General features: G+C 37.9%; 1 protein-coding gene across 4 annotated transcripts in view; it reads right to left on the bottom strand.

Moving 5' to 3' along the window:
- Window positions 1-2,455: 2,455 nt before the first annotated feature.
- The window catches only part of LOC109936631 (lysophospholipid acyltransferase 2-like), a 100,679-nt gene continuing 78,204 nt past the window's right edge, over window positions 2,456-24,930 (bottom strand). For all 4 annotated transcript variants that reach the window (XM_048597368.1, XM_048597369.1, XM_048597371.1 and 1 more), the window contains 8 exons: window positions 23,048-23,102; window positions 17,741-17,924; window positions 15,812-16,004; window positions 13,735-13,838; window positions 13,139-13,203; window positions 10,803-10,935; window positions 9,753-9,904; window positions 2,456-3,395 (listed from right to left, as the gene is read on the bottom strand). In XM_048597368.1, coding sequence (XP_048453325.1) covers window positions 3,209-3,395; window positions 9,753-9,904; window positions 10,803-10,935; window positions 13,139-13,203; window positions 13,735-13,838; window positions 15,812-16,004; window positions 17,741-17,924; window positions 23,048-23,102 — 1,073 coding nt within the window. In that variant the 3' untranslated portion in view covers window positions 2,456-3,208. The remainder of the gene's footprint in view (window positions 3,396-9,752; window positions 9,905-10,802; window positions 10,936-13,138; window positions 13,204-13,734; window positions 13,839-15,811; window positions 16,005-17,740; window positions 17,925-23,047; window positions 23,103-24,930) is intronic.

The following is a 24,930-nucleotide window of genomic DNA, read 5'->3' as shown; positions in this document are numbered from 1 at the left end:
TTTAAAACTAATTGACACTAAAAATGTAAATTCTAGGAATTCAAAAATATTTATTTCCCAATATTTCCAAATATTACTCAATTCTGTTAAGAACTCTTGCATCTGATACAATTGCTCTGCTCCAATTAATCAGTTGATGCAAAACCCAACTACAATTAGGAGAACTGGGGAGGGCAACAATATATCACTTATCTGGCTAACAGTATTAGCTAAATTGACTAGCAGGGATTTCAAAAAGAAATTTTCCTGCTTGACAACATTCAAAATACTGAAGAGAGAACAGGTATGATTTGGGGAAAATCCTGTAGCTGTAATGTATATGGACTTTGGGAAAGCCTCTGTCAAAATACTACGTTTAAGCTCACTAAGGTTTAGAAGTATGATTTACAGAAATGATAATATACTAGAATAAAGATTGCTTAGCAGGGAGGAAGCAGAGCACAGGGGCTTTAGAGCAATGGGAAGAGATACTAGTGCTCAAGAAGATGTAGCACAGATTCACTTGCATATTAGCTTGAGGAAATACAAAGACAGGTTTGAAAAATGGGATATTTTCCTCACTGAAACAATATCCTATTACTTTGAAAATTACAAAGTGCTTAAAATTCTTGAAGAATGAGACAGGATGGTAAAAGCCTATTTCAAGTTGAGAGCAAGAGATCAAAGATACAGGACTAAAATGCAAGAAATTCAGGACAGGAGAATTTATAAAAGAAAAGAAGAGCTGAAAGGTTGTGGAATTCACTTCCAGGATTAATGGTTGAAACAGAATCTATAAATCAACATTTTTAAATAGATAAAAAGGAAGTTGGGTGGAGAAATTAACAATATATAGATATTAACATGATTCAAACCATTTGCTCAGAAGCACACAAACATACAGACTGGTAGGCATTGCAATTTCTGTGTGTTCATATCTCCCAGGCAAAACCCTTCAAAAAAATACTTGCTGCTCAACACATTCCCAGTTGAAACATGGCTTTTATAAATTTAGTAAGGACAATATTGCAGAGATATTATCACACGCAAGAAAATTCTTTATGGAGAGGGGAGACAAATTCTTCGGGTCTGTTTGGAAGTATGTTTAAAAATAATTAAGCGCAGATGACTGTTACAGATTATCATCATGAAGAACATCAAATAACATTAGCATAACAATGTGAAGCCAAGTGGGAAAAAGTGGTTCTTGGAATCAGTTCAAACTATACGCACTGTAGAATAATCATAAGTTTACATTTGTGACTCCAAAATTAGTATTTGTGAAAATCAAATTGTATGCATATGTTAAACAGTAGGCTATACAACAGTAATGAAACCTTAGTGGTCCTCATTTTAAATTATCATTAAGAATTTTACTTTTATAAATTGAACCAAGCTGGACGGTTATCGATAGTATTTTTTGCAATTAATCTTGGAGCGGCAAGTAACTTATAGAAAAGTGATTTACAAAGAAAATGGCATCACAATGTAATTGCAGATTATGGATATGATTCCAGTCAGAATTAATTTAAAAAACGGTTTGTTGTTAACACTGCAAATTGAGGAGTTGTTTCTTCCAGCTTCCTTGAAACATTCCTGACAAAAATCAATCTGATAATTAAATAGAAAGGAATTCTCAATTTCTAAACATGCACCCTTTAAAACGTCATGTGCAGTTTATAGTTTGGACACTAAATGCAAAAAGACAAACCATGTCCCTATAATTAAGAAAAACCCAAACCTCACAACCAAATTTAATGAATGAAAATTCTATATATTTACTATCCTGGTAGCTAAAATCTCAATGTCGCTGTGCATGTTACACACTGCAATTTTTACAGGAGCCTAACATTGCAGAACATACTGCCTCATTGAAAGCTTTATATTGAAAACAATTCTTTTACTTCTCCTAGCTTCTACTCCAAGCATAGTGTTTAACCTCAATAGGCAATGTCACTTACATAATTACATAGAACAAATCAAAAAAGTGTCATCTTGAAGTGCATTTAACATTTTCCTGCTGATTGATGCAATTCAAATCAATGAAACAGATAGTATTGGTTTAATTTCTATCTGGTCAGGAAATTGATACTGTCAGCTTTAAACTCCTTTGTACCTTTCAACACAAATCTTTGCCAATCATGCATTTACCCAAAAGCTAATTTGATGGAAGTCCTGGGTGCTGTAAATCCTGTGAAGCCAATGTTACTTATGTTCGGATCAGGCAGTGAAAAATACATTCAAGGAAAAAGTCTTATTTTCAGATTCACTCAACAGGTTCTCATAACTATTAGCTGGTAGAGAATAATCAAGCTAATTCTGTTAAAGACCCTTTGCTCTGGAGTCAGTTCAGGCCCCAACTTTGGATTTGAACATCATCATGGCTACAGTTGTAGGTGTAAATGCAAGGTCAGATGGCTTAACTTAGACATGGTTTTCCAAAACTTCCCAAAATAAAAACTGGAAGAAGAGGGGAGAGGATATAGCTAGCTTTATTTTAAAAAAACTAATTAATCTTACCAAAATGTAAATTTTTAAATCACATAGTACACAAGATCACAGTATTTTTCAGTCAGTTGATTCATAAAAGAATACAAGAGCAAAACAGGATCAACCAAGAAAACTTGCAAATTCCCAAGATGGAAAAAAAGTATGAAGCAAGTGGTTTGATCACCCCATTACACTGAAGTTATGTTAATTTTCACAGATCAGTTGTAGCTATTTAGGATGAGTCATTATCAGCAAGACTTATCCACCTCTAGCTATTTTAATTGCATAAAGCGCCATATCTGGGATCACATACAGTTTTGGTTTTGTACAAAAGATTCTAGTGGGACTGGCTGTAGATGACTTCAGATAGTACAACTTCATGGCTTATCTAAAAATGTGGTTACAATAACCTCTCAAAGGCAACATTTCCATAAAAGGTAAAGAAAACCAATAATCTCTAGACTGAAGTAGTGTGCATAGTAGCGATCAATTCCAACCAGTTATGGTCAGCAAAGTGCAGCTGATCACATTACTTTCATTCCTTCTCCGCTTTAGTTAAATATAAATGAGTTTTGTTTCCGTGCTGCCTTTCAAACAAATTATTTATATAGTATATTGTTGCTTCAGGATACTTTGCAGAAGTCCAACAGCACAAAACCCTCTTTAATACGTTGTCAGTAGTTAAAGAAGGTAATAAGTTTAATTGTAGTCCAGCTTCCCATTCAAATGCACTTGGTGTTCACGATGGTCTTGGGATCTGGTTCAAGTTGTTATTCGTAGCAGAATGACTGTTCATAGTCAACACATTATCCACTTCTTTCCATTTCTGCTTTGAGTGATTCTGTTCATTTTCCTTTTTTCTTGGCTTCATTGGCAATGCCAGTATGACCAACAGGGCAACAATGTGGAGACCATAATACCAAGATCTAAGGGGGATGGGGAGGTGAAGAAAAAAAAAAGAGAGCGAGTCAGATTAATCATGATTGGTAGGTGTGAATTAAATTGATTGAATATTCATTCAGTGCTAAGAAAGCTACACATCTAAAACAATGTTTGCCATGCAATCAATTGCAGGGCAAAATTGAGTGCTTAAAATAGATAATATGACCTAGAGCACCAAATGTATCCCTTCAATAATATTCCATCATAAAACTAAGAATTGGTAGGAACAATGAACTTTTATAGCCAGATGCACGAAATATGTACGTGTTCCATATTGCATTTAACCTTTAAAACTTCCTCAGATTTTAACTCCTCCTCTCCTGCGCCAGTTCATACTTAGAGGACAGACAGAATTCAGAGATATTCCTTACCTATTTAAAATGCATGACCAAATGCCTCAAAAAAAAGTATTAAGCTTAGATTACACAAAGGAAATAACTCCAAATGGTTAGATGATGCGTGAACCACAAAGCCCCGAGGCAAGATGTCAGTCGTACCAAGTATACTTTACATCATTCAGGGATTCACGGGCAACTAACCATAGTTCTAATTTTCTTTTAGTTGTCTTGTATACACAAACTCACTACCCAAATAATAATCTCCAAAAATGATGGAAGATCCATCTACTTAAGGTGGCCATTCCTAAAGTAGGAGGCATTAAATGAATTAACTGAACAATGATTTACAAAGTCTAGTAATCTTGCTTTGTTTTGAACCTAAAAAGGGATTCTAGTGATTAAATGTAATTTTTTAAACAGATAAAATTCAGTGATTTTACTTTATTTTGTGAAAGTTGTGAATAGATTTAAAGTTGCTTGCAACTTCTGCCTTACAGATGTTAGAAATAAGAAATTGCTCCTAACCTTGTCTAAAATGGAGACTACTGCTTTTATTAGGCCAATGAGAGTTTCATAAAATCCTTACAGCATGGAAGCAGGCCATTCAGGCCATGGAGTCCTCACTGACCCTCCGAAGAGCATCCCCCCTATCCCTGTAACCTCGCATTTCTCATGACTAATCCATCTAGCCTGCACATCCTTGGACACTATGGGCAATTTAGCATCTTTGGACTGTGGGAGGAAATTGGAGCACCCGGACAAAACGCATGCAGACACCAGGAAAACATGCAAACTCCACACAGACAGTTGCGAGGGTGGAATCAAACCTGGGTGCCTGGCGCCGAGAGGCAGCAGTGCTAACCACTGAGCCACCGTGCCACCCATCTTATAGCGTATTAATTTTTTTTCTGATAAAGAGAACTCTACAAAATTTGACTGCTGCATTAACATTGATTTAATGGGTAACAGTGATTTGCTTTCATATAAAATTAAAATTTTCAAGAATGCAACCATAACTTTAGGATCGGGAGACACAGCAGTATAGCTATCCATAGGGAAGGATCCACAGAACTACCAGACAACTAGAGGAACTAATTATTAGTTATTAAAAAAAAAAGTGACAAATAAATTAAATCGAACTGCTTGACTTAAAATGTGATTCTAATTGAGTTGACAGACTCAGGAAAGTTGGAGAATTGCTCCAAGGAAACTGCATCAGTTTTAAATCCTGTGGCCATCTATTCTCAGCTTAGCTACAAAATGAATAAAGCAAGTTACATTGTTAGAGAAAGTCCAGAAAGCTCACAGCTGCCGTGTGGTGGCACGGTGGCTCAGTGGTTAGCACTGCTGCCTCACAGCAACAGGGTATCAAATTTGATTCCATCCTCGGGCGACTGTCTGTGTGGAGTTTGCACATTCTCCCAGTGCCTACATAGGTTTCCTCAGGGTGCTCCGGTTTCCTCCCGCAGTCCAAAGATGTGCAAGTCAGGTGGAGTGGCTGTGCTAAATTATCCATAGTGTTCGGGGTTGTATAGATTAGGTTAGTCAGCATTACAGGGATGGGGTGGGAGGTAGAGATCTGGGTGGGATGCTCTTCAGAGGGTCGGTGTGGACTTGTTGGGCCGATTGGCCTGTTTCCACACTGTAGGGATTCAATGGAGCCAGGTGGTAAACTGCATGGTTGTCAGGTAGACAAAAGTTTGAGACTTTGGTATGCCTTACGAATATTTTTAATTTCTAAATCAGACAAATGTAACAACTTATACAAGGTGAAATGATGTACAAACTCCTTTGACTTGAAAGTGATCAGTAAGTGCAGTTTGGAGAAATGAAATTGTACTTCATGGATTGGCTGAATACAGACATATGATCTGAACCTCTGCTACAAGTACCTTTGTGTGCAGTCTGTGGTTACCATTAACACATACCACTTGAAAATGGTTCCAGGAATGGTGCAGCTGATTCTGTGTAGATTTTAAGAGCCATAAGAGCCAACTACTAAAAGGAACAGCAGGGGAGAAGTTAAAACAGTCTCCAACTTTGAATTACTGGGGGAGTCAAAATGGTGACACCTTTTACATTTCCTGTTGCTGTGGAAATGAAAGGAATTTTAAAAAGAATTGGATTTTCTTCCACTGTGAAGCAAAAACTATGAAATAGGCTCAGAATTAAATAAAAGGAATGAACAAATGAAAAAAAAAAGAGTAGCAACCCTTCCATCAGTGTTAGGAAAAAGGTATGCTACATCAGTATTGTGGCCTAAATAAGCCGTTCAAATAAAAACAGAACTGTGATTTCCTGAGAGTTATGTCCCAGACACGTGGGCATGATCTGAGATGAAGGAAAAGCAATTCTGGGCAAAATACATTTTATGGTGGATTGTCCTTCAGGGAATACACAAAGGGTTAAAAAGCCAACTTCAACTGGTGCTAGTGGCATGCTTGTGCTTATGGTTCATTATCCATTGTGCTGTAGTCTGCTATGAAGGAGCACAGCTGAGAACGTCCACTAGACACTAGATAAAGAGAAATAAAGTCTCTCCCTGATTGCAGTGAGCAAGTTAGCACAGCTATGATTGAAAGCAACTGGACAAACTTCTTTCAGCTAATTGCAGAGCCAAGAATCCCCAAACAACTGCTCAACTGCCAAAGTCAGCACTGCTCAAACCACCCGCCTTAACAGCTGTAAATGTTTCATAAATCTATTTGTCAAGGACAAGCCAAAGTCATACTTTAACTGTCTACCTCTGATTTCTAATCAGTGTGAAGTACATTTCATGATATTTTCTCATGTTTCGGTAGCTAAGAAACAGATTCTTTCATTAACTAAAAAGAGAGTTTCATTAAATTGGCTACTTCTAAAACAAAACATATTTGAGCTAGGAAAAGATTTCCATGAAGGATTGGATCCTTTCTAAAGTAATCTTGTTGCAACTAACTGAGGAAAAAGGGGTTGAGTAAAGAACAGGAGCTAGTTCATCTGGCCTTACCTGGGGCCATAACCATTTGGGGGTATCCCATCCAGAATTATAACTAATTGGGGATCCTCATCAAAGGATCAGTTGTAACAGTGACCACTCCAATACACTGAGCTGATTCTTAAGAGTCTGAACAACTAAAAGATAATCTCAAAGATAACAAACATTATGCTTAAGCGCAAGAGATCCAGGAGAGAACGAACATTAGAGAAGAGAAACTTGCTCTCAAAAACACATGTAGAAGCTCCAAGGTTGGCAATTACCAGTCACAGCACGTTAATAGGAGAACTGTCGAGGCTTTGGATTATTCTGAGACACATGTCAGGTCAAATGAAAACAACTTTGGGGGGGAAAGAAAGAAATATTTGCAGAAGAGCCAGCAGAAAGATCAAGGCCAGAAAGTAGGTTATAAATAATGTCGAGGACATTGAAAAGAAAAGGTGACAAAAATAGAAATTGCTAGAAAAACTCAGTAGAACTGGCAGCATCTGTGGAGAGAAATCAGTTAACATTTGAGGTTCAGTGACCCTTCCTCAGAACTGATGGTAACTGGAGAAATGTCAGTTTATATGCAGAAGATAGGGTGTGGAGAGGGGGTAAGGAGTAAATGATAGGTGGGGATAGAGCCCAAAGAGACAGCAGAAGTTAGACAAGGGAGTGGATAATGATCTGGCTAGGAGAGTGAATAACTCTTAAATGGGGACTGTTAGCAGCTAATAGTTTCCTAGCTACCTGCAGTTCCGAAGAAGGATCACTCGGCCCAAAACGTTAACTCTGATTTCTCTCCACAGATGCTGCCAGACCTGCTGAGCTTTTCCAGCAATTTCTGTTTGTGTCTCCAATTTACAGCATCTGCAGTTCTTTTGGCTTTTAGAAAGAAGAGCACATCCAATATGGGGAAAGCTGTAACTACTAAAGAAGCTAAATTACTTCACATGCAATTGTGGCTAGAAAATAGAAGAAGTTTATAAAGGTAACTGTTGGAGATATGTCAGCCTGCAATTCCCATGAACCATTACATCATGCTACAGATTGGCTCATCAGCTCTAAATGGTGATAAATGGTTTGTGAATGGTAGAATAATGGCTGCAGAAGGAGAGCATCAAGTGAATCTGAAGTGTCAGCTAGACACCAACACTTGATGCAACATCATGAACTTCACATATCTGTGCAAAGTTGCTCAAGTTGATGACCCAAAAATTTTTAAATCAATACCAGTTTGGGAGAAACAGTGACAGTGAAGTGTGACTACAAATCATTTCAAAGCATTTTCATCAACTGCTTCTATCTGCTCCAGAAACAAAAGAATGATACTTTGCTTGCAGAGACATCACCTGGATGTGAAATACAAGCAAGGGAAAGAGATGTTTAAAATAGAAGGCGATGTCTTTGGACACAAAGCATTAACCCTCCAAAGATGCTGCCAGACCTGGGGAGTTTCTCTAACGTTTTTTGTTTTTATTTCAGATTTCTAGCATTTGCAGTATTTTGCTGTTATTTGAGAAAATAATGAAGTCTAGTTCAGGGCTACTGTGCTCGTATGCAAATGTACTGAGTGTGATGATTAAGATTAGGGAATTACAAATGAAGATTGACACGTGGAAATATGATGTTGTTTTGATAATAGAGACCCGACTCAAGGAGCAACAGAATGGGTGTTTAATATTCTTTGTTCAAAAAAATGGAAAGCAGGAGGAGTGGTGATATTGGTTGAGGACAGCTTTGCAGTGCTGGAGAAAGGAAGATGTGCCAAGAGGATTCAAGGACAGAATCAATTGGGGTGGAGCCAAGGAACAAAAAAAGTGTGCAATTTACCCACAGGGAACAGCAGAGGTATTAAATTAATACCTTGTGGTCTTAACCAAGGAGGAAGAAGTGTTACATAGACTGTCAGTACTTGAAGTTAACAACCCATGGAGACTAGATAACGTACATTCAAGGATATGAAGGAAACGGAGTGGAAATTGCAGGGGCACTGGCCATAACCTTTCAGTCGTCCCTAGATTCAAGAGAGGTTTCAGAGGACTGGAAAACCAAGCATTATGTCCTCATCAGAGCCAGAGACCCACCATTCTTAAGTAATAGAAATGGATCAGGATGAAAGTTAAGACCATGGCAACATTACTCTAGATAGGACTAACAATCCTCGAAGAAATATGACCCAAGGAACGAGCAGATATCACTCAGCCTTCAACAATGTACACATGATTAAGAGTTCTGCATGATTTAACAGTTATGTATGCAATTCACATGTAGTGACTGACAACAAATGGAACTAACTACAGTTAATATGGTTTTGTTAATGAATGTTCATTTTCCTTGTGACCATGTATATTGGTAAATCGCAACTGCAAATTATAGTGCACGCAATGTTGTTGTTTTTGTGAAATGCATATATTCTATTTGGAGAAATACAATTGCAGTTGGTGTACTGGCTGGCTTGCCATAGTCATGTGATCTGTACCGCTTCTGCACATGCCTGTGCCTTACTTGTGCCAGCCATTAAAATACATCACTTGAAACCACCCAAGTAATAACTTTAAATTGACTTAAGCTGACTTAAAAAGTGTACACAACATTTCTATACAATATCGGAGTAATCAATTGGCAAAGTGAAAGAAAGATTTTTTTTAAAAATAATCAAAATGTTTTAACATATTCCCATTATTTTTTCACTTCTAAAGATCTGGTTAATTTTTTAAGCCTCCTCCAAGGCCTGCAAATGAGTGCAGTTAATGAAAACTCAAATGATTAATTGAGCTTGGTGGGGCTAGAGGGGGCAAGAGTGGATACAGCACCAGAAGCCAGCCTTGGTATGTCTGTTTTGTGTGTTAGTTTTTTTAAGAAAATTGTTTTTAAAATTCTGAAGAACTTTTCTAAAATGCATACATCCTGCAGTGTCATCTTTGACGCTGGATGCTGCTTTCTGTCACTTATCAATGATAATTGGCTTTCTGTTTGCATGTGCGCAACCTTTGTCACCTGTAGGTGCTGAATTTATATGAATCACTCCCTTCTCATCTTACCTGTAAAATTTTAGAGATGACTCTACCGACAGCAAAACAAATGGCACAACGGTGTAACTTATTGCTATCATTGTTGCAATCCAGGTTATTACATCATATAACAACTTGACAGCTGGTGACTTCAGAAAATAGGATCGAAAGTTGTTTCTAATCTATGAAAACACAACATTTGAGAATAATACTGAGTTTACTGTCTTATAAATAATGCCGCAATTTGTCACTTACATTGCAAAAGTGATACTTAGGGAGATAAATTACAGGAAAATCACATGTACGCACACTGATTTCTTTTCCATTACAGTAATGGATACAGAAGGACAGGATGTGTTCCTACAATACAAAGTCTTGAAGTGCAGAAATGACCCCATAATATAAACTTGGTTTTAACCGTCACCTTACCAACCTGCCTTCTTCATAAACTGGCAAAAATTATATACCTCAAATACTGTGATGTCTGTTTATGCTGTAAATAAAGTATAAGTGATGTGTATACCCCTTGCAATGCATTTTTATGACTTATTGAGCATTTTATACATGGATTTTAGGAGGCGGGTTTATGTCTCGAAGCTTCACGTGGTCAGGGTTTACTGTGGCTATGTATACCTCTTGATTATCCAGAATTTTTGATCACTCCTGGTCACAGAGGTATCAGTTAATGAACGTCTACTGCATTATCAAATATGTGGTCACAGGACCTGTCATAGCTTGCAAGGACTTTGAACAATAATAACAGTGGAATTTCTCCTAGCCATCCAGCTCAAACTACATCCTGCCAATTCATTAATCATGCATGTCGGTCAACTGCATATAATTGAAATTTTTAAAAAAAAATTAAATAAGATTGTCTGTTGTCAAATTTATAACTTTAATTAAGTGAATTATCATTGCAGACATTCAAATTTCCATTTTAATAATAAAAATTATTACCTACTGAAAAAGAGTTTAGCCTATCAAAAGCGAAAAAAGAGAAGCACTTGAAAGCCAGAAATACTGCAGGTACAAGATTGCATCAACAAATGTAGAGGATGAAGTATGAAATGATTAACTTACTGCACGGGCTGCTAATGTCATTGGAATTCCTGTTAAAAACGTCATGTAATATCCTGGATACACTCCATGCCACATTGCAGAGAGTACAAATGTTGCTGCTGTTGGATAGTAAAGGCAGCGGTCATAGCAAACTCTGAAACAAAAGGCATTTAAATGAACTCACTTCAGGTAATGAATTAATTAACGTAAACAACTTCTCATTAAACTTGAGTCGTCTCCATTTGACCAACTTCTTCAGAAGATTTAAAACGGCTGAAAATTAAAAAGTTCCTAAGAGATCCCTCTTAGAGTGTGGGGCTCAAGAAGGCAAAGATGACTCTCAACATTGAAAACATTTTTTAAAAAAGCAGTTCCTTTATCTAAATTGTCCTGAGGTTACAAGTTTAGAATCACTGGGTATTGGTGAAAGTATGAATGCTCAACAAAAATAAACACAAAAGTATCTGGTGTTAAGTTGTAGGTAAACAATTTCCCAAATTCGAAAAATCACAAGAACTAACACTTAACATTTCCAGTCGAGTGACCTGAAATGTTAACTCTGATTTCTCTCCACAGATGCTGCCAGACCTGATCTTTCCCAGCAATTTCAGTTTTTGTTTCTCCGATTTCCAGCATCCGTAGTTTTTTGTTTTTTTACAAAAACTAACGTATGGGCTAAAGCTAAATCAATGGCTTAGATATGGACAGTGACCTTGAGAAAATAATTACTATTTTACATGCCTACTTTATTTTAAAAATAGCAAAGCAGGCATGTAGAATAGTTTTCACAATTTGCTTAAAGCAAAACTAACCTTTTTTTTTAAACCCAGTATGGGGCAATTGGTTTGGAGTCACATTCCCATTTTGATGGGAGCAGTGTGTTTTAGTACCTTGAAGTGCTAAATGTTTTCATTGTAACCGCATCATAAGAAGCTGCCAGAATGCCAGCTGCTTGCCTCAGATTAGAAAAATCAACGAAATAAATGATACTTTGAAGTAGGCGTCTTTTATACACACTTAATCAAATTGATAAACATGGGCTGAGATCTCCAACATGTACATTTATAACATCCACAATAACATGCATATTTGCAAAATCCACTACCAAGTGGTTATCCTTTCATCTGTGTTGTAAAGATTATTGGTATGTTCAGTCCATCGCTTAACTGACAGGGTAGCAAATAAAGCCAGTGCCTGTCTTCAAATTCATTGAATATATAAATTTCAACAAAGAAAAAATCCCATGTTAATCTTGGTTTGATTCACCGAGTGGAGATAAGTTAGGTCCTATAAAGTTGTTCGATCCTTATTCTTTTAAAAACTACAGGCTCTTTGTGCCAAATATTGAAAATTCTCATCTAAAGCTCTGTAGTTCTCGAAGAGTCTTGGCTGTTTACTTTGATTAACTTTTTGATTTTTGACTTTGAGTGCCGAATGAACAGTTAAGGATCAGTTAGGTGTTTTAAAAGTTGCTAAGTGATTGCTGTGGGCAGTTGGGCAGGATGGGAAGACCTTTTCTACAAAGTAGCTTAAATGGGCTTAAAAATGGGGCAGTATTTTCAGGGGATTCCTTTCTAAATTGGGAATATGCCCCTAAAGACATCCCTTCCTTCTCTGAAAGACCCACCTAACTGCCCTCACATTCCCCTCTAGGTTTTTCAACTCCACACTCCCCCCTCCAGAACCCAATACCCACAGTTACTCCCCAGTGAGGGGTGGAAGTTCAGCAGTTAGTTTATCTTGGCCTACCCACAGCAGGACTGGCTTTTTTCTGGTCTGTTGTTTCAATGCCAACTTTGCTTTGAGATATTTTGGTGGGGGTAGGAGTGTGACACAGGCCAGCTCCCTGCATAATTTTCAGACCAATGTCTTGCCTATACCAGTTGCTTCTTTAAATAATTCTATTTTATGAATAAACTAATAATTTAGTCTGTTACAGAAAGCGTCTGGTTTGATTGCAAACCACACTTTGGAAACTGCTTTGTTTGGTGAGTATCGATAAAATAACTTGGGAAAGCTTCCAATATAACAGAATCAGCTTCTCCTTCGTGTAAATGATGAAACATCATTCTACATTGCTGAACAGGAATACAACATGACCAGCATCCTCCAACTGCAGCATAGCAAACAATATATTCTTCAGTTGAATATATTCTGCGAGTTCTGAGGAAGGGTCAATCACCATGAAACTTTAACTCTGATTTTGCTCTACAGATGCTGCCAGACCTGCTAAGCTTTTCTGACAGCTTCTGTTTTTGTTCCGAATATATTCTGCAGACTATCGATAGAACCAATATGACCACTACAGCAACTCTCGGTTACTCCTTAAATAAACTGCAGCTTAACAAGACTTTTACCTTTTAAACCACAGTGCTGTCTGTATATTCCAGTTGTCAATGAACATTTTAAAGCTTGTTGCAAACTATGGAAAAAAATGAAAACGATGGATATTACTTTTACATATATAGGATAAACGTGGGAACAGAAACCTCTAATGGCGTGGAGGGTATTTTCAAGTAAACAATCAATTTTTCAATTGGAAACTTCTTTGTTCGATATTATGAAAACAAAGTCTAAGTTAATTTCAATCGTGGAATGTCAGCATGCTATGTCTTAAGTAGTCGAAGTATATCTTTGTGTCACAGAAGATGGAAATGGAGGCCACAAAAGGAACTGACACTCATTTTGTGTTATTCATGCACGCTTGTTTATTTCAGATGTTGTTCCCATCTCTTACTGTATATACCTCAGGAACATTAAAAGGGCAGTGAGTCGGATAACCAGCGTCTTGGTTACAGGTACAGTTACTGGAAAGAAAAGTATGCCATGTGTACAGGGTCAATGTGTGCAGTTGGTTGGTGAATGAATATGTGCATACACCTGGCGTGCGCACTGCTACAAATAAGCAGTTGCCTATTTTAAAAAAAAAGGCAGCCACAAAATGAATTCTTACCTCAATGTTAACAATATTTAAATTTGAAATCAAGTCCCAACGGGCATTGCCTTTCTCGTCATAGCCATTGAAGCCAAATCCTGCAGCATTGTTGATAGCATCAGCTGTTCAAAATAAAATTGAATGTGATAATAACACTTATTTCTAAAAAAAAAAAAACTTATGAATGAACTCCAAAGCTTTTCTTCATTAAATACGCATACATATACAAGAATTCTAGTCAGATATAATTCTCTAGCCTGGTTGCATAAATGTCAGTGTTAGATTTATTTAAAAAAGCATAAAGTTAAAAGCAGATATTTTGATTCAGTCTTAGTGAGAGCTTCCAAGCAGACATCCACATTTGGACCCCAGCTAAGCAATATAATTTGACTACTGCTGCTCTCATTAGGCTACTGCACAAAACTCCCCACCACTGCAGATTGCACCATTTGGGTCTATATGACTAAAACATCAAAATTGTCTCGTGTGTGAAAGCCAGGAACTACCAGGCAAACCCACCCAGCATGTTAATCCTTCAGGAGATACCAGTCTTTCTATTTGAACTGCATTTCTCTCTGGCTCTGGTGGAGGTCGATTAGTTCAGTTGTCTGGATGCACGGTGTGTGATGCACAGCGATGCCAACAGCGTGAGCTCAGTTCGTATACCAGCTGAGATTAGCATGAAGATCCTGCCTTTACAAGCTCGCCCCTCACCTGAAGTGTGGTGACACTCGGGTTAAACTGACTACCAGTCGTACCTCTCTGATGAGGGAGCAGCCTGATGCTACAGGTGGACAATGGTGATTTTACCTAGCTCTGGTCACATTGCACTTCAAATTCATTTTATCCATCCTTATTGCTTGACCTCCATTCCCACCAAACCACTGACCTTTCCCCTTCCCTGACTGGCCCCTTGTTAGTTAATATTAGAAATGTCTCTATCTTCAAGCTTGTTACCAAACTATCATCACCCTATTCCCCTTTCTTCTCAATTGTCCTGTCCCTCCTTAGAACCACACAAGAATCTTGGGTACAAAAACAGAAATTGTTAGAAAAACTGAGCAGGTCCGGCAGCATCTGTGAAGAGAAATCAGTTAACTTTTTGGGTTGGGTGACCCTTCCTCAATTTCTGTTTCTGATTGACAGCATCCATAGTTCTTTCTTTTTTTATTAAGAATCTCAGGTATCTGCGGCTTTATGCTCAGCAATGACAGAAATCAAAGTCACAGTTGACATTTATGTTAACTTCCCTTTCTCTTCCTTCTCCATATCCTTATAAGATTTCTCCACAATTGGCCATATGATATTTTCCGCAATGTCGCTTTTCTGTTGTTCAGTTCGTTTTTGGACTGTCCTCACTAGATTTCATTCTTGCCTGTCCAATATAGAGATAGCATCTCCAGCAATAGCTTTTCTTTCAACCCGACCTCTATCATGACTGCCCAGAATTTTTAAAAATTGCATGATTTTTGACTATTCAAGCAGCTATTTTTATAACAGATATTAATTTTATTAATAATGATTATTAATTTTAAACTAGCTGGAGAGAATTGGGACAGTTGGAGGGAAAGTAAAGGGCGTAAAATTATAAGATTTCCTCATACATACGCAATTAAAATGCAGAAAATATTACAAACTAGATTGTTTGATAAATTTGTGGTTAATCATGATTGATAACATTGCTAGGTGTCAAATATGCTATACAGTTGTAGCATTAAAAATATACCCAAGTAAGATCCTATATAAAAAGCACCAGGTTAAGATGTCAAAAACATTTTTGATATTTATGCAACATTCAAACATGCTAGGTTAGAAACAAATCAACTACTGATCAGACTTTGATCAGAAAAGTCCTCATTCACTCATCACGATTAACTAAAGGTTGAATTAACCAATTTATGCTATACAGGAACTTCAAAGAATTAAAAGCTACTACTACTTATCTAGTTTATGGTTTTAACCACTTGAGGTCACCATTACACTGTTGCAGTCTGCAGGAGTTACTCCATTAAAATGGATATTCAGCCATTCCACAAATAGAAAAAAAGTGCTTTCATAAACGTCAACACCCATCAAAAGCATTTGAAATGCTTACCTAGATTCCAAGCAAAATAGTACTTTGGCCTAGCTGCCAATAATGAAAAATACAGGTAAAGCACTCGACTAATTAAGGAAGCTGTAGTCACAAAGGTTTCATCAATATTGTATTCCACTGGAAATGCTTTAGTAACTGTCAAATGAAAGGACAAAGCAATCCCACAAACAAGGAGCTTGCATAGTACAGGTACCTGAAAGAAAACAGAAGGAAGTTGAACATTAAAGTTTATTCTATCAGGCACCGCAGCGGCAGAGGAGCAAACGGGCCAAGTACCGGAGCAGCTGAGCGAGTCCTGGACGGAAGCTGGCACATGGAGGCAGCATGGCCTTGTGTTCTGGGGTTGGCGGGTTCGGACTCATCATGTTGGAGAAGGACTGGAACTTAAGTACTTACGGCCACTTTTATCATCATTCTGGACTGCTTAAAAAAAAATCTGTTCTCGTGCTAATCTATTTTTTAAAAAAACTCTATAACAACACTTAACGTATCTACACTTAAGTAGTCTGCACCTAAGATAGTGTCGGAAGGCGTCATGACAAACTTTTCACTGCACTTATTCAAGTGCATGTGACAGTAAAGGCTATTCCGATTCTGAAAACCAAAGTATATTTGATAGTTTTTACAAAATTATATTTTTCGTACAATTGCTAATCATTATTTCCAATAGCTCCAAGAGGCAGGATTCTAAGAGGATGGGCAAGTGGCCCCCACAGTAAGGAACATTGGCAGTTAGCCGATAGACTTAAAAAGCCTACGTAATACATTGTGTGCAGGCTACAGAGTAAAGTGGACCTTTCTCTCCTGTGCAGTCCCAGTTTTGGCAATGCCCCTTCTTGTAATATAGGGGTCAGCCAGGTGGTGGGTGGAAAGGTCATAGCCTAGCCACTCCACCCCCTGCCAAAAACACATGACAGGTGTACATGCAGAATCACAAAGTTTCATGGTCTCCAAGTAATATCCATGATCCAACATAAATCAAGCTGATAAAGCATTTGATTTCTTTCCCCACTCAATAAAGGCCATCTCTAATTTCCCTCCTGAAGGTTCATTATAACTTTGTCAGTTGTCTAATATGACAAACAATCCTCTTCGGCTCCTGAAGTTTGGAAAAAATAAAGGACAGATCAGCTAGTTGTGTAAGTGACCTCAATCTAAGATGTCCAACAACGTAACTTTCAAATTTATAAAGATTTGTGGTAGAAGCTTCAATTGATGGACTCTCATTGTGGCGATAGAGCCCATACCTCTAAGCCAGAGGTTTAAAGTCCCACCTGTTCCAGACACATGGTATACCAGAACATATACAGACAGGTTGATTTATAACAGCTACAGAGAAGGGTTCAACTGACTCAGATGCTGCAATCAGGAAACCCTAATAGAAATCATTGAGATAATTAAATTGAACTTATGTAAAAGTGGAGAATTGTAAACTAAAAAAAAATTAGAAGCTTCAATTGAAGGGCTCTTGTGGCTCAATGACAGAGTTCCTACCACTGATCCAGGATGCCAGGGTTCAAGTGCCACCTGCTCCAGAGGTGATCAATAACATCTCTGAAGAAGTTGAGTAGAAAATATCAAGAACCTTCAATTGAACCCATCAGGCCTCCTACTGGCAAGGGGTGGGCATTTTGGATTAACAATGGTACTTAAGGTGGGCAAAAACAAATTGGCGTAACAAAAGAAACACCAAGACTTTACTAAATACCATACAGATTTAAAACAATTATTCATGTCTACATATTTACCTAGCGCTTGGAAAATCAAAATGCTAAATAACATGCTGTTATGTCAAGAGGAGACTACAAGAACAACTAACTGAACAGTAAATTAAATCAGGTGATAAAACAAATGTAAAATAGACTAAGTTTATCAGTTTGTTGCTTTCCAAGAATGAAATTCTATGAAGAAATATCAGTTAAAACTTACCACAGGTGAAGGTTCACTTTTTCCACATTGTCCATTTACTTTTCCATTTACTTCTGTGCACTTCACATGCAATGTCCTGCCTTCAATGAAAGCCGTATAGTCTTTGTATGTATATAATGGCCCTGCGAGGATACCCATGAAATTACAATTGTAGCTTAAGTATTCCAGTAGACTTGGCATGGTTCTGGAATTCAAAAATCATGGAAAACAGAAGGTGAATAGCAGCGAGTAAACCCATAATTATCCCTACACAATACTTTCAACAACTTCAATAAATGAGACTCAATATTTTCTTAAAGCTGGATGTATATTGAAAAAGATTCTTATAATAAAAACCGGTGGGTGAGAAGAAGCATGCTGAGTAAAAAGCTGATGAGTTGAGCATCTAATGAAAAATGCAAGATTTGTAGCTTTATATTTCTAAAAATTTGAGAATTTTTTTACATCTAATTTCAATTCAAACTTGCTACATTTTGGGTCACATCATATTGCGGTATAACGGTTACTGCAAACAAAGACTTTGTTTAGAAAGCCCAAAATACAAACTTTCAGATTAATCAAATGACGTCAGCACCTACAAAAGAGGAAATTAAGACAGCAGAAACTTTAATGAAAATTACTCATGTTTAATAATAGTTAAAGATACAAATTCAAATCAAGAAAGTACATTAGATATACAGAGGGATCATTTTAAAATCTTCCTCCAGCAGGGTTTACTAGAGAACAGCACATAGTTTGGTATCTCAGTTATATGAGCAAAAAAGAAAAAATAGTTGTAATGGCCACACTGCAAACATTAGAATTTACCCATTTTACTGGTGCAGGATAGGTATTAGTTTGGAATTGGGGCCACTACCCCAGAAACATGACAACTCTTGACACCTAAGCCCTCACCCACGCCCAATGGCACCTTCTATCTTCCATTCCAACCACTGTTCCTCCACTACCCACAATTTTTACTGCTATCCTTCATGGCAAGACATGCACCCCACCAACTTCCAAATGGTCCCTCATACAAAGTACAATGATTTGGAATAGATGTATGCACGTTCACCCAGTATACATGTACAAAACCAAATGAATCCTTTGGTAACATGGCATGTGTGTAAAAGCTTGTAAAGTCATGCATATCTTTCCTCAAAAGCCTGTCAATCAAGCAATTTCTTTCCTTATAGGGATATTTTCAACAATCTAACGAAAACTGTAGGCTCAGCTTTTCTCAGATTTATTTTGTTAATCGCTCACTGTTATTTACACAAGATAAAAAGGTGAGTAAAGCGCTTGTACTTTCTTCTATTGATTTTTTAAAAAGTCAGATTTATTGGTGCTTTTATAGCATACAATAGCATCACATTAAGGATCCTGAAAAGGTTATTTTTAAAGGTGTGCCACACATTGCATTGTTATTATAGGAGGGCTACATTGGTTCTACAAAGAGTTTATACTGGTTGAATGGTCATGCAAGTGCAATGAGTTGGTGTGGAGAGTATGATTAACCATAGGTGGGGCAGAGGTTAGCTGGCAGTCATGGCGAAGATATTTTGAAATTCTTTGAAAACGGTTCCCTCATTCAGACTATAGCCGATTATACCTGAAGGATCATGCACAAAGCCTTTAAGAAGTTGGCCCAATTCAACAAAAACTACAGCGAGGGAATTTTGGCGGCATCTACCCCAAAAAGACGACAACCAGGTCACGAATCAGGATGTGGACTCTATTTACCCCAGAAAGATTTTGCAGTGCTGGGAATCAGGATGGTAATCTTGGAATTGGGTCTCACCCATATTTTAAAGTAACAGAGTCCACCAACTTTATGAAAAGCCAACATGTTGATCCTTCAACAAATCTACCAAGCACAGATTACTACATTTCCAGGGATATCACTCCAAACAAATGTATTCTGTCTATATTAAAGATGATCAAATTTGATGCGTTTAACCTCAAACTTTGCACAGCAATGACCTTTCTTTGCTAACTTTTTTTGTAGCTAGAATGAAAACCTGTGGGATTTCAGGCCTACTTTCAAAGCTAGGTATTATATATTGGGGGGGGGGGGGGGGGGAATATACAAAACCACTTTTACTAACTGCCTGCAATGACAGCAGACTACGCGTACACACGGTGGGCTAAGAATTCTTTTCCAGGGCACGTCAGGTACTCCTCTCTCAAAGCCAACTTCACAAAACTCCAGGACAATTTTGATCGACCCATTCATTCCCTTTCTTATTCTGTAGATTATCCTTCAATAAAAAACACCCCAGACATTTTGGGACATTTCCCATTCTGCTTAGCACCACGACTGACCACCAGCCCTATCCACTCTGAAAACTGTAATCTTGGATCAATGGAGAGCTGTCAGCTATAACTCAAATAATATATTTTCTACCAATGAAGAAAGTGACAGTATTGAAAACAGAGCTTTTCAAATATGCAGACTATTGAAATTCAACCAGGAAAGATCAGAACTAGAAAACGGGAGCTGAGAGACAGACAGCTGCTGCTCTTTTTCAAACATTCATGATGCTTTACCTTAACATGAATTCAGTTACAAGGAAACAGCCACCAATATTGTAGCATAGCCTAATATTGAATTCCTAATTTTCCTAACGTTCTCAAATTCTAAACAGGTGCTGATTCAGGGCTGGAGAGAAACTTGCACTGGAAAGGGGAAGATCCAGTTGTCGTGCCAATGACATATATAGGGCTAGGAGAGAGGGTTTGTTTGGGGATGAGCAATTGCGGCTAAATTTTAAAAAAGACCATAAAAAAGGTACACATCTCTTGATTACTACCCGAGGCACAAGAGAAGTCACAGGGTAAATAAGATTACAGTTGAATGTATGGTTCAAAAGATCAGTTTGGGAAAAATTAGTATCTCTGGCACCAACATGGTCAAAAACGGGAGGTGTACTATTGGGTCAATCACCACACGAACCATGCTGGGACCAGCGTTCTGGCATGTTAGACAGCTAGGCCATGGTCTTGACAACATCAGCAAAACCAAACCTCAGGGCAAGTACAGATGTAAAATAATAAATCTGGGGTTCCTAACTTGATCCACATCCAAAGAACAAATTGGTGGCGGTGGAGGAAATGAGAGCAGCTTTGCTAAACCTGGAGCTCTGAAAACCAGTCAAGAACTATTTTTCATTTTAATTATAAATGCCACTTGGATCATATGCAGGATTTGATCACAAGACTGTAATCACAAGACTTTGACTTAAGAAATGAAGTTCTTTGAACAGAATTGCACAAGTGTACATGAGTTTATGGTAATGATGCATCCTCAAAAAGACAGGAAATTCCAAGTGAAATTGATAATCAGGTCGAACAAAGTATTTGTTACAAAACTATGATAGTCCAGGAGTAAAAGTTTATCAACATATAAACATTTTTAAACAGGTTGAATTCAGATAGCATTCAGGTTCAAATAAAGAGCTTCTTCACTTGTTCTTTGGAGGTAAATATGACGCTTTGGTGTTTATGTAGCCATTGCCTACGGCCAATCTACACCAGGAGGTTATGCGATAAGTAGGACAGGATATCGCAAACAATTCTGTTTGAGTTGCTAACCCTGGGCTTCTTCTCTTCATATTTTTCCTCGGCTTTAGATATGGTGATTTCTTGTAACATTTCCTTTCACTCCTGTGACAGCACACTTCTGATAGAACCTTGGTTTGCTTTGGTAATGGAGTGTAAGTAGTCTTCGCTACATGATCAGCCCAATTCAGTTCTGGAAGTCTACACATTGCGTAGATTGTTAGCATGCAAGCTCAGGTGAGCACTTGCATCTGCACTTTGTCCTATTATAAAAAAATTATTCACTCATGGGATAAGGGTATCGCCAGCATTTGCAGCTCATCTCTAGCTGCCCTTAAGTTAGTGACATGCTGCCTTCTTGAACGATTGCAGTCGATGTGCTATAGGTAGACCCACAATGCTGTTAGCGAGATTTCCAGATTTTGACCCAGCAGCAGTGAAGGAAGGGAAATACATTTCCAAGTCAGAGAGTGGCTTGGAGGGAAACTTGAAAATAGTGGTGTTCTCATGAGTCTGCTGCCCATGTCCTTCTAGCTGGAAGTGGTCATGTGTTTGGAAGGTGCTGTCTAAGGATCTTTGACAAATTTCCGCAATGCATCTTGTAGATAGTAGTAGCCATGTGTGTTGAGTGTCAGTGAAGCGAGTGGATTTTTGTGGTGTATTGCCAAAAATGCTTTGTCCTGAATGGTATCAAGGCTCGAGTGTTGTCAGAGCTGTACTCATCAGGCAGTTGGGGCGTATTCCATCATAGTCCTGACTTGTGCCTAGGAGATTGTGCACAGGCTTCGGGGATTCAGTGGTAAGTTACTTGTTATAGTATTCCAAGCCTCTGACCTGCTCTTGTAAAACACACTTTCTACATGGCAAGTCCAGTTGAGTTTCTGGTCAATGGTAACCCCCCCAGGATATTTTTAGCAATGATAAAACCACTGAATGTCAAAAAGGTCGGTGATCAGATTGCCTTTTATTGGAGATGTTCATTGCCTGGCATTTATGTTACTTGCAACTTGTCAGTCCAAGCCTGGATATTGTCTCGGTCTTGTTGCATTTGAACATGGACTGCTTCAATATATGAGGAGTTACAAATGAGCAATGTGCAGCACCAATCAGCAAACATTTCCATTTCTGACCTTATGATGGAGGGAAGGTCATCGATGAAGCAGTTGAAGATGGTTGGGCCTAGGACACCTGATTTCAGAAGTTTCTGAAGACAGTTCCAGTACAATTTCAGTGAACAGACAGAAAACTAGAAATCCCAAAGCCAGGCTGGTTGTATGAATGGGAGGAGAGAAAGAAGAAAAAACCTAAAGGAAAAATATCTTTTGCTATCTGTACACTAGTCTAAATTGTGGGTAATGTGTTTACAGTTCTGCAAGTTTACTTGTAATGTACTTTTATTATTCAGTAAAGCAGAACTCCTCATATCCATACAAGTGACTCATCCTTTCTTCAGTATTTAAAGAAAATTAGTAACTTGAGCAGCTGCAGTGCTAGGACAGTGAACTCCTTTTAAAGTATTTTAAACACGTGACTGTTCAAATTTGGTACCAGTAACATACATATTTTGTTGCATGTCTATGAATAAGCACTGATTCATATTTTCTCTTGTGGGGCATTAAGGGTGAAATATCACTTGAAGCAGGATGTATAGGTTTCCTACATGTTATAAAAAAAGTTACTATTCTGGTAAAGGAATCGTGTATATTTCAAAACTAAAATAAACAACAGTTGCTCAAAACTGGGAAAACTAGTACTTCAGCCACTTACCGAATAGCTAAGGATTTTTGGACTGGAGTCAGATGCTCTTCTTTTCTTGCCATTCCTAAAACAGATATAAACTAATTAACACAGAAACCCATAAATATCACAGTATCATGATCAGAGATGAAAAATATCCAAGACAACTCTTGAGATACTAAAGTTATATAAAACAGACATTTGATCAAAATTTCATGAATCGTGCTTATATAGAAACAATAAATGACAGAAAATAGTATAGAAATGGAACTGGAGAAAGGATTTCAGGGACAAAGACCAATTCCACTTCCTGGAAACACCTCCTGAACATATGGTTGGAGTTGCAGCTCTCGGATTGAGCTCATCAGCCATACAAGAGCACACAGAACCCACAACCAGTGGTGCAAAATTTCATAGGATAATCATACTTATTTAGCAAGTGACTGCGATGACATTCTTGGACCTCAGTTTTAAAATATATAAACACCCTATCACTAAATAATTGATCCTATATCAAGGGAATACAATTGTGGACCTTCCCCCCCAACAAAAGACAAACTATTGATAGTGTTGACAAGAGAAACAGGTAGCTGAAGCTTACCGTCTTGCATTCATCAGGACAAACAAGAACACCAAATTTCATACTACCAAAACAATCTTTTTAACTACAAGAGAGAAAGGTGCTGATTGACCAATCAGAACCAAATTGCCAACCAAAAAAAAAGTGTTGCCACGGAGAAAGCAACAGGGAACAAAAAGGCACAAGGCTCGACCATCCTCCTACTGTTTGCAGAGAACAGGTTCCAAAGGATAATTTATGTTGCTTGTAGTGTAAATAAACCATGTTGTTATGAGCTACACAATCTTGAATTGTTTTTCAGTATAGCTATTTGTGCGCTCAGACCTATATTCAGCACGAGTTGCCCAAATGAGGAATCGCATTTAGCAGTAAACATTGCCTTTGCTTTTGCAAACATGGGCTACTTAATTACAGTCTCAGTCAAGCTCATAAAATGTAGCTCATTTATACTTGCTTGAAGCAACACGTGAATCCATTCTCTGCAATGAAAAAGGAAAATATTCAAATCTTGTATTTTAGGATCATTGGAGAGCTAAGAATCTCAAGCTGCCTGTTACTTTCTCAACTGCAACACTTTGGCCAGTTAGAAAGAATTTGCCAACCAATCAGCACCCTCTTTCCTTTTCGGATAAATTTGAAATTTGGCATTCCAGCATTTGTCCTGCTGAATGCCATAGAAAAAGCTTCAACAAAAGTCTGAATATTTCAGCGAAGTGCCACATGTTAAGATTTTGGGTCCTGGTGGTGTACTGTTAGGGAAATGGAATGTCACTTCAGGATAGATGCAACAAATTCAGGGACTTCATATTCTGTTCCTTAATCCTTAGCTGGCAGAAATTTGAGCACTGTGCTTGATAAGGCAAAAGAAGTTTTGTCAGACAACTTGGTAAAAAACACAAGGGATTGTGGAAATTAATATTAGCAAAAACATCACTAAATCAGTGGTGAGAAAATTTCTTTGGAATAACACCACACTCCTGACCTTGCAAATATATTTGTGGTGAAGGCAGACAGAGATCATCCTGCCAAAGAACAATGGGCAGCACAACTCCTCACTCCCTGAAGCTTTGTTCAAAGTAAATTTTTCCAAGTTCTAACTCTATAAATGAATGGTGTTTTAACTGATTTGTCAAGTACAGCAATGGGATGTTAAAACTGCTCTCAATAAGCAGAGTTGAGTAACGTAAAAGAGTAACCTTGGCTCTTTAGGTTCATCACCAGTTAGTAGGGCGAAGAAGCATTAGGGAATGGGGGCAGAGCAAGAGCAAGACGAATATCTAACAAATGACACACAGACACACAGACACACAGACACACAGACACACAGACACAC

This window comes from Rhincodon typus, chromosome 5 (assembly GCF_021869965.1).
Source record: "Rhincodon typus isolate 14 chromosome 5, sRhiTyp1.1, whole genome shotgun sequence".
Lineage (NCBI taxonomy): Eukaryota > Metazoa > Chordata > Chondrichthyes > Orectolobiformes > Rhincodontidae > Rhincodon > Rhincodon typus.
The sequence above is the reverse complement of the archived record's forward strand: the minus strand, read 5'-3'. Positions and strand labels throughout refer to the sequence as shown.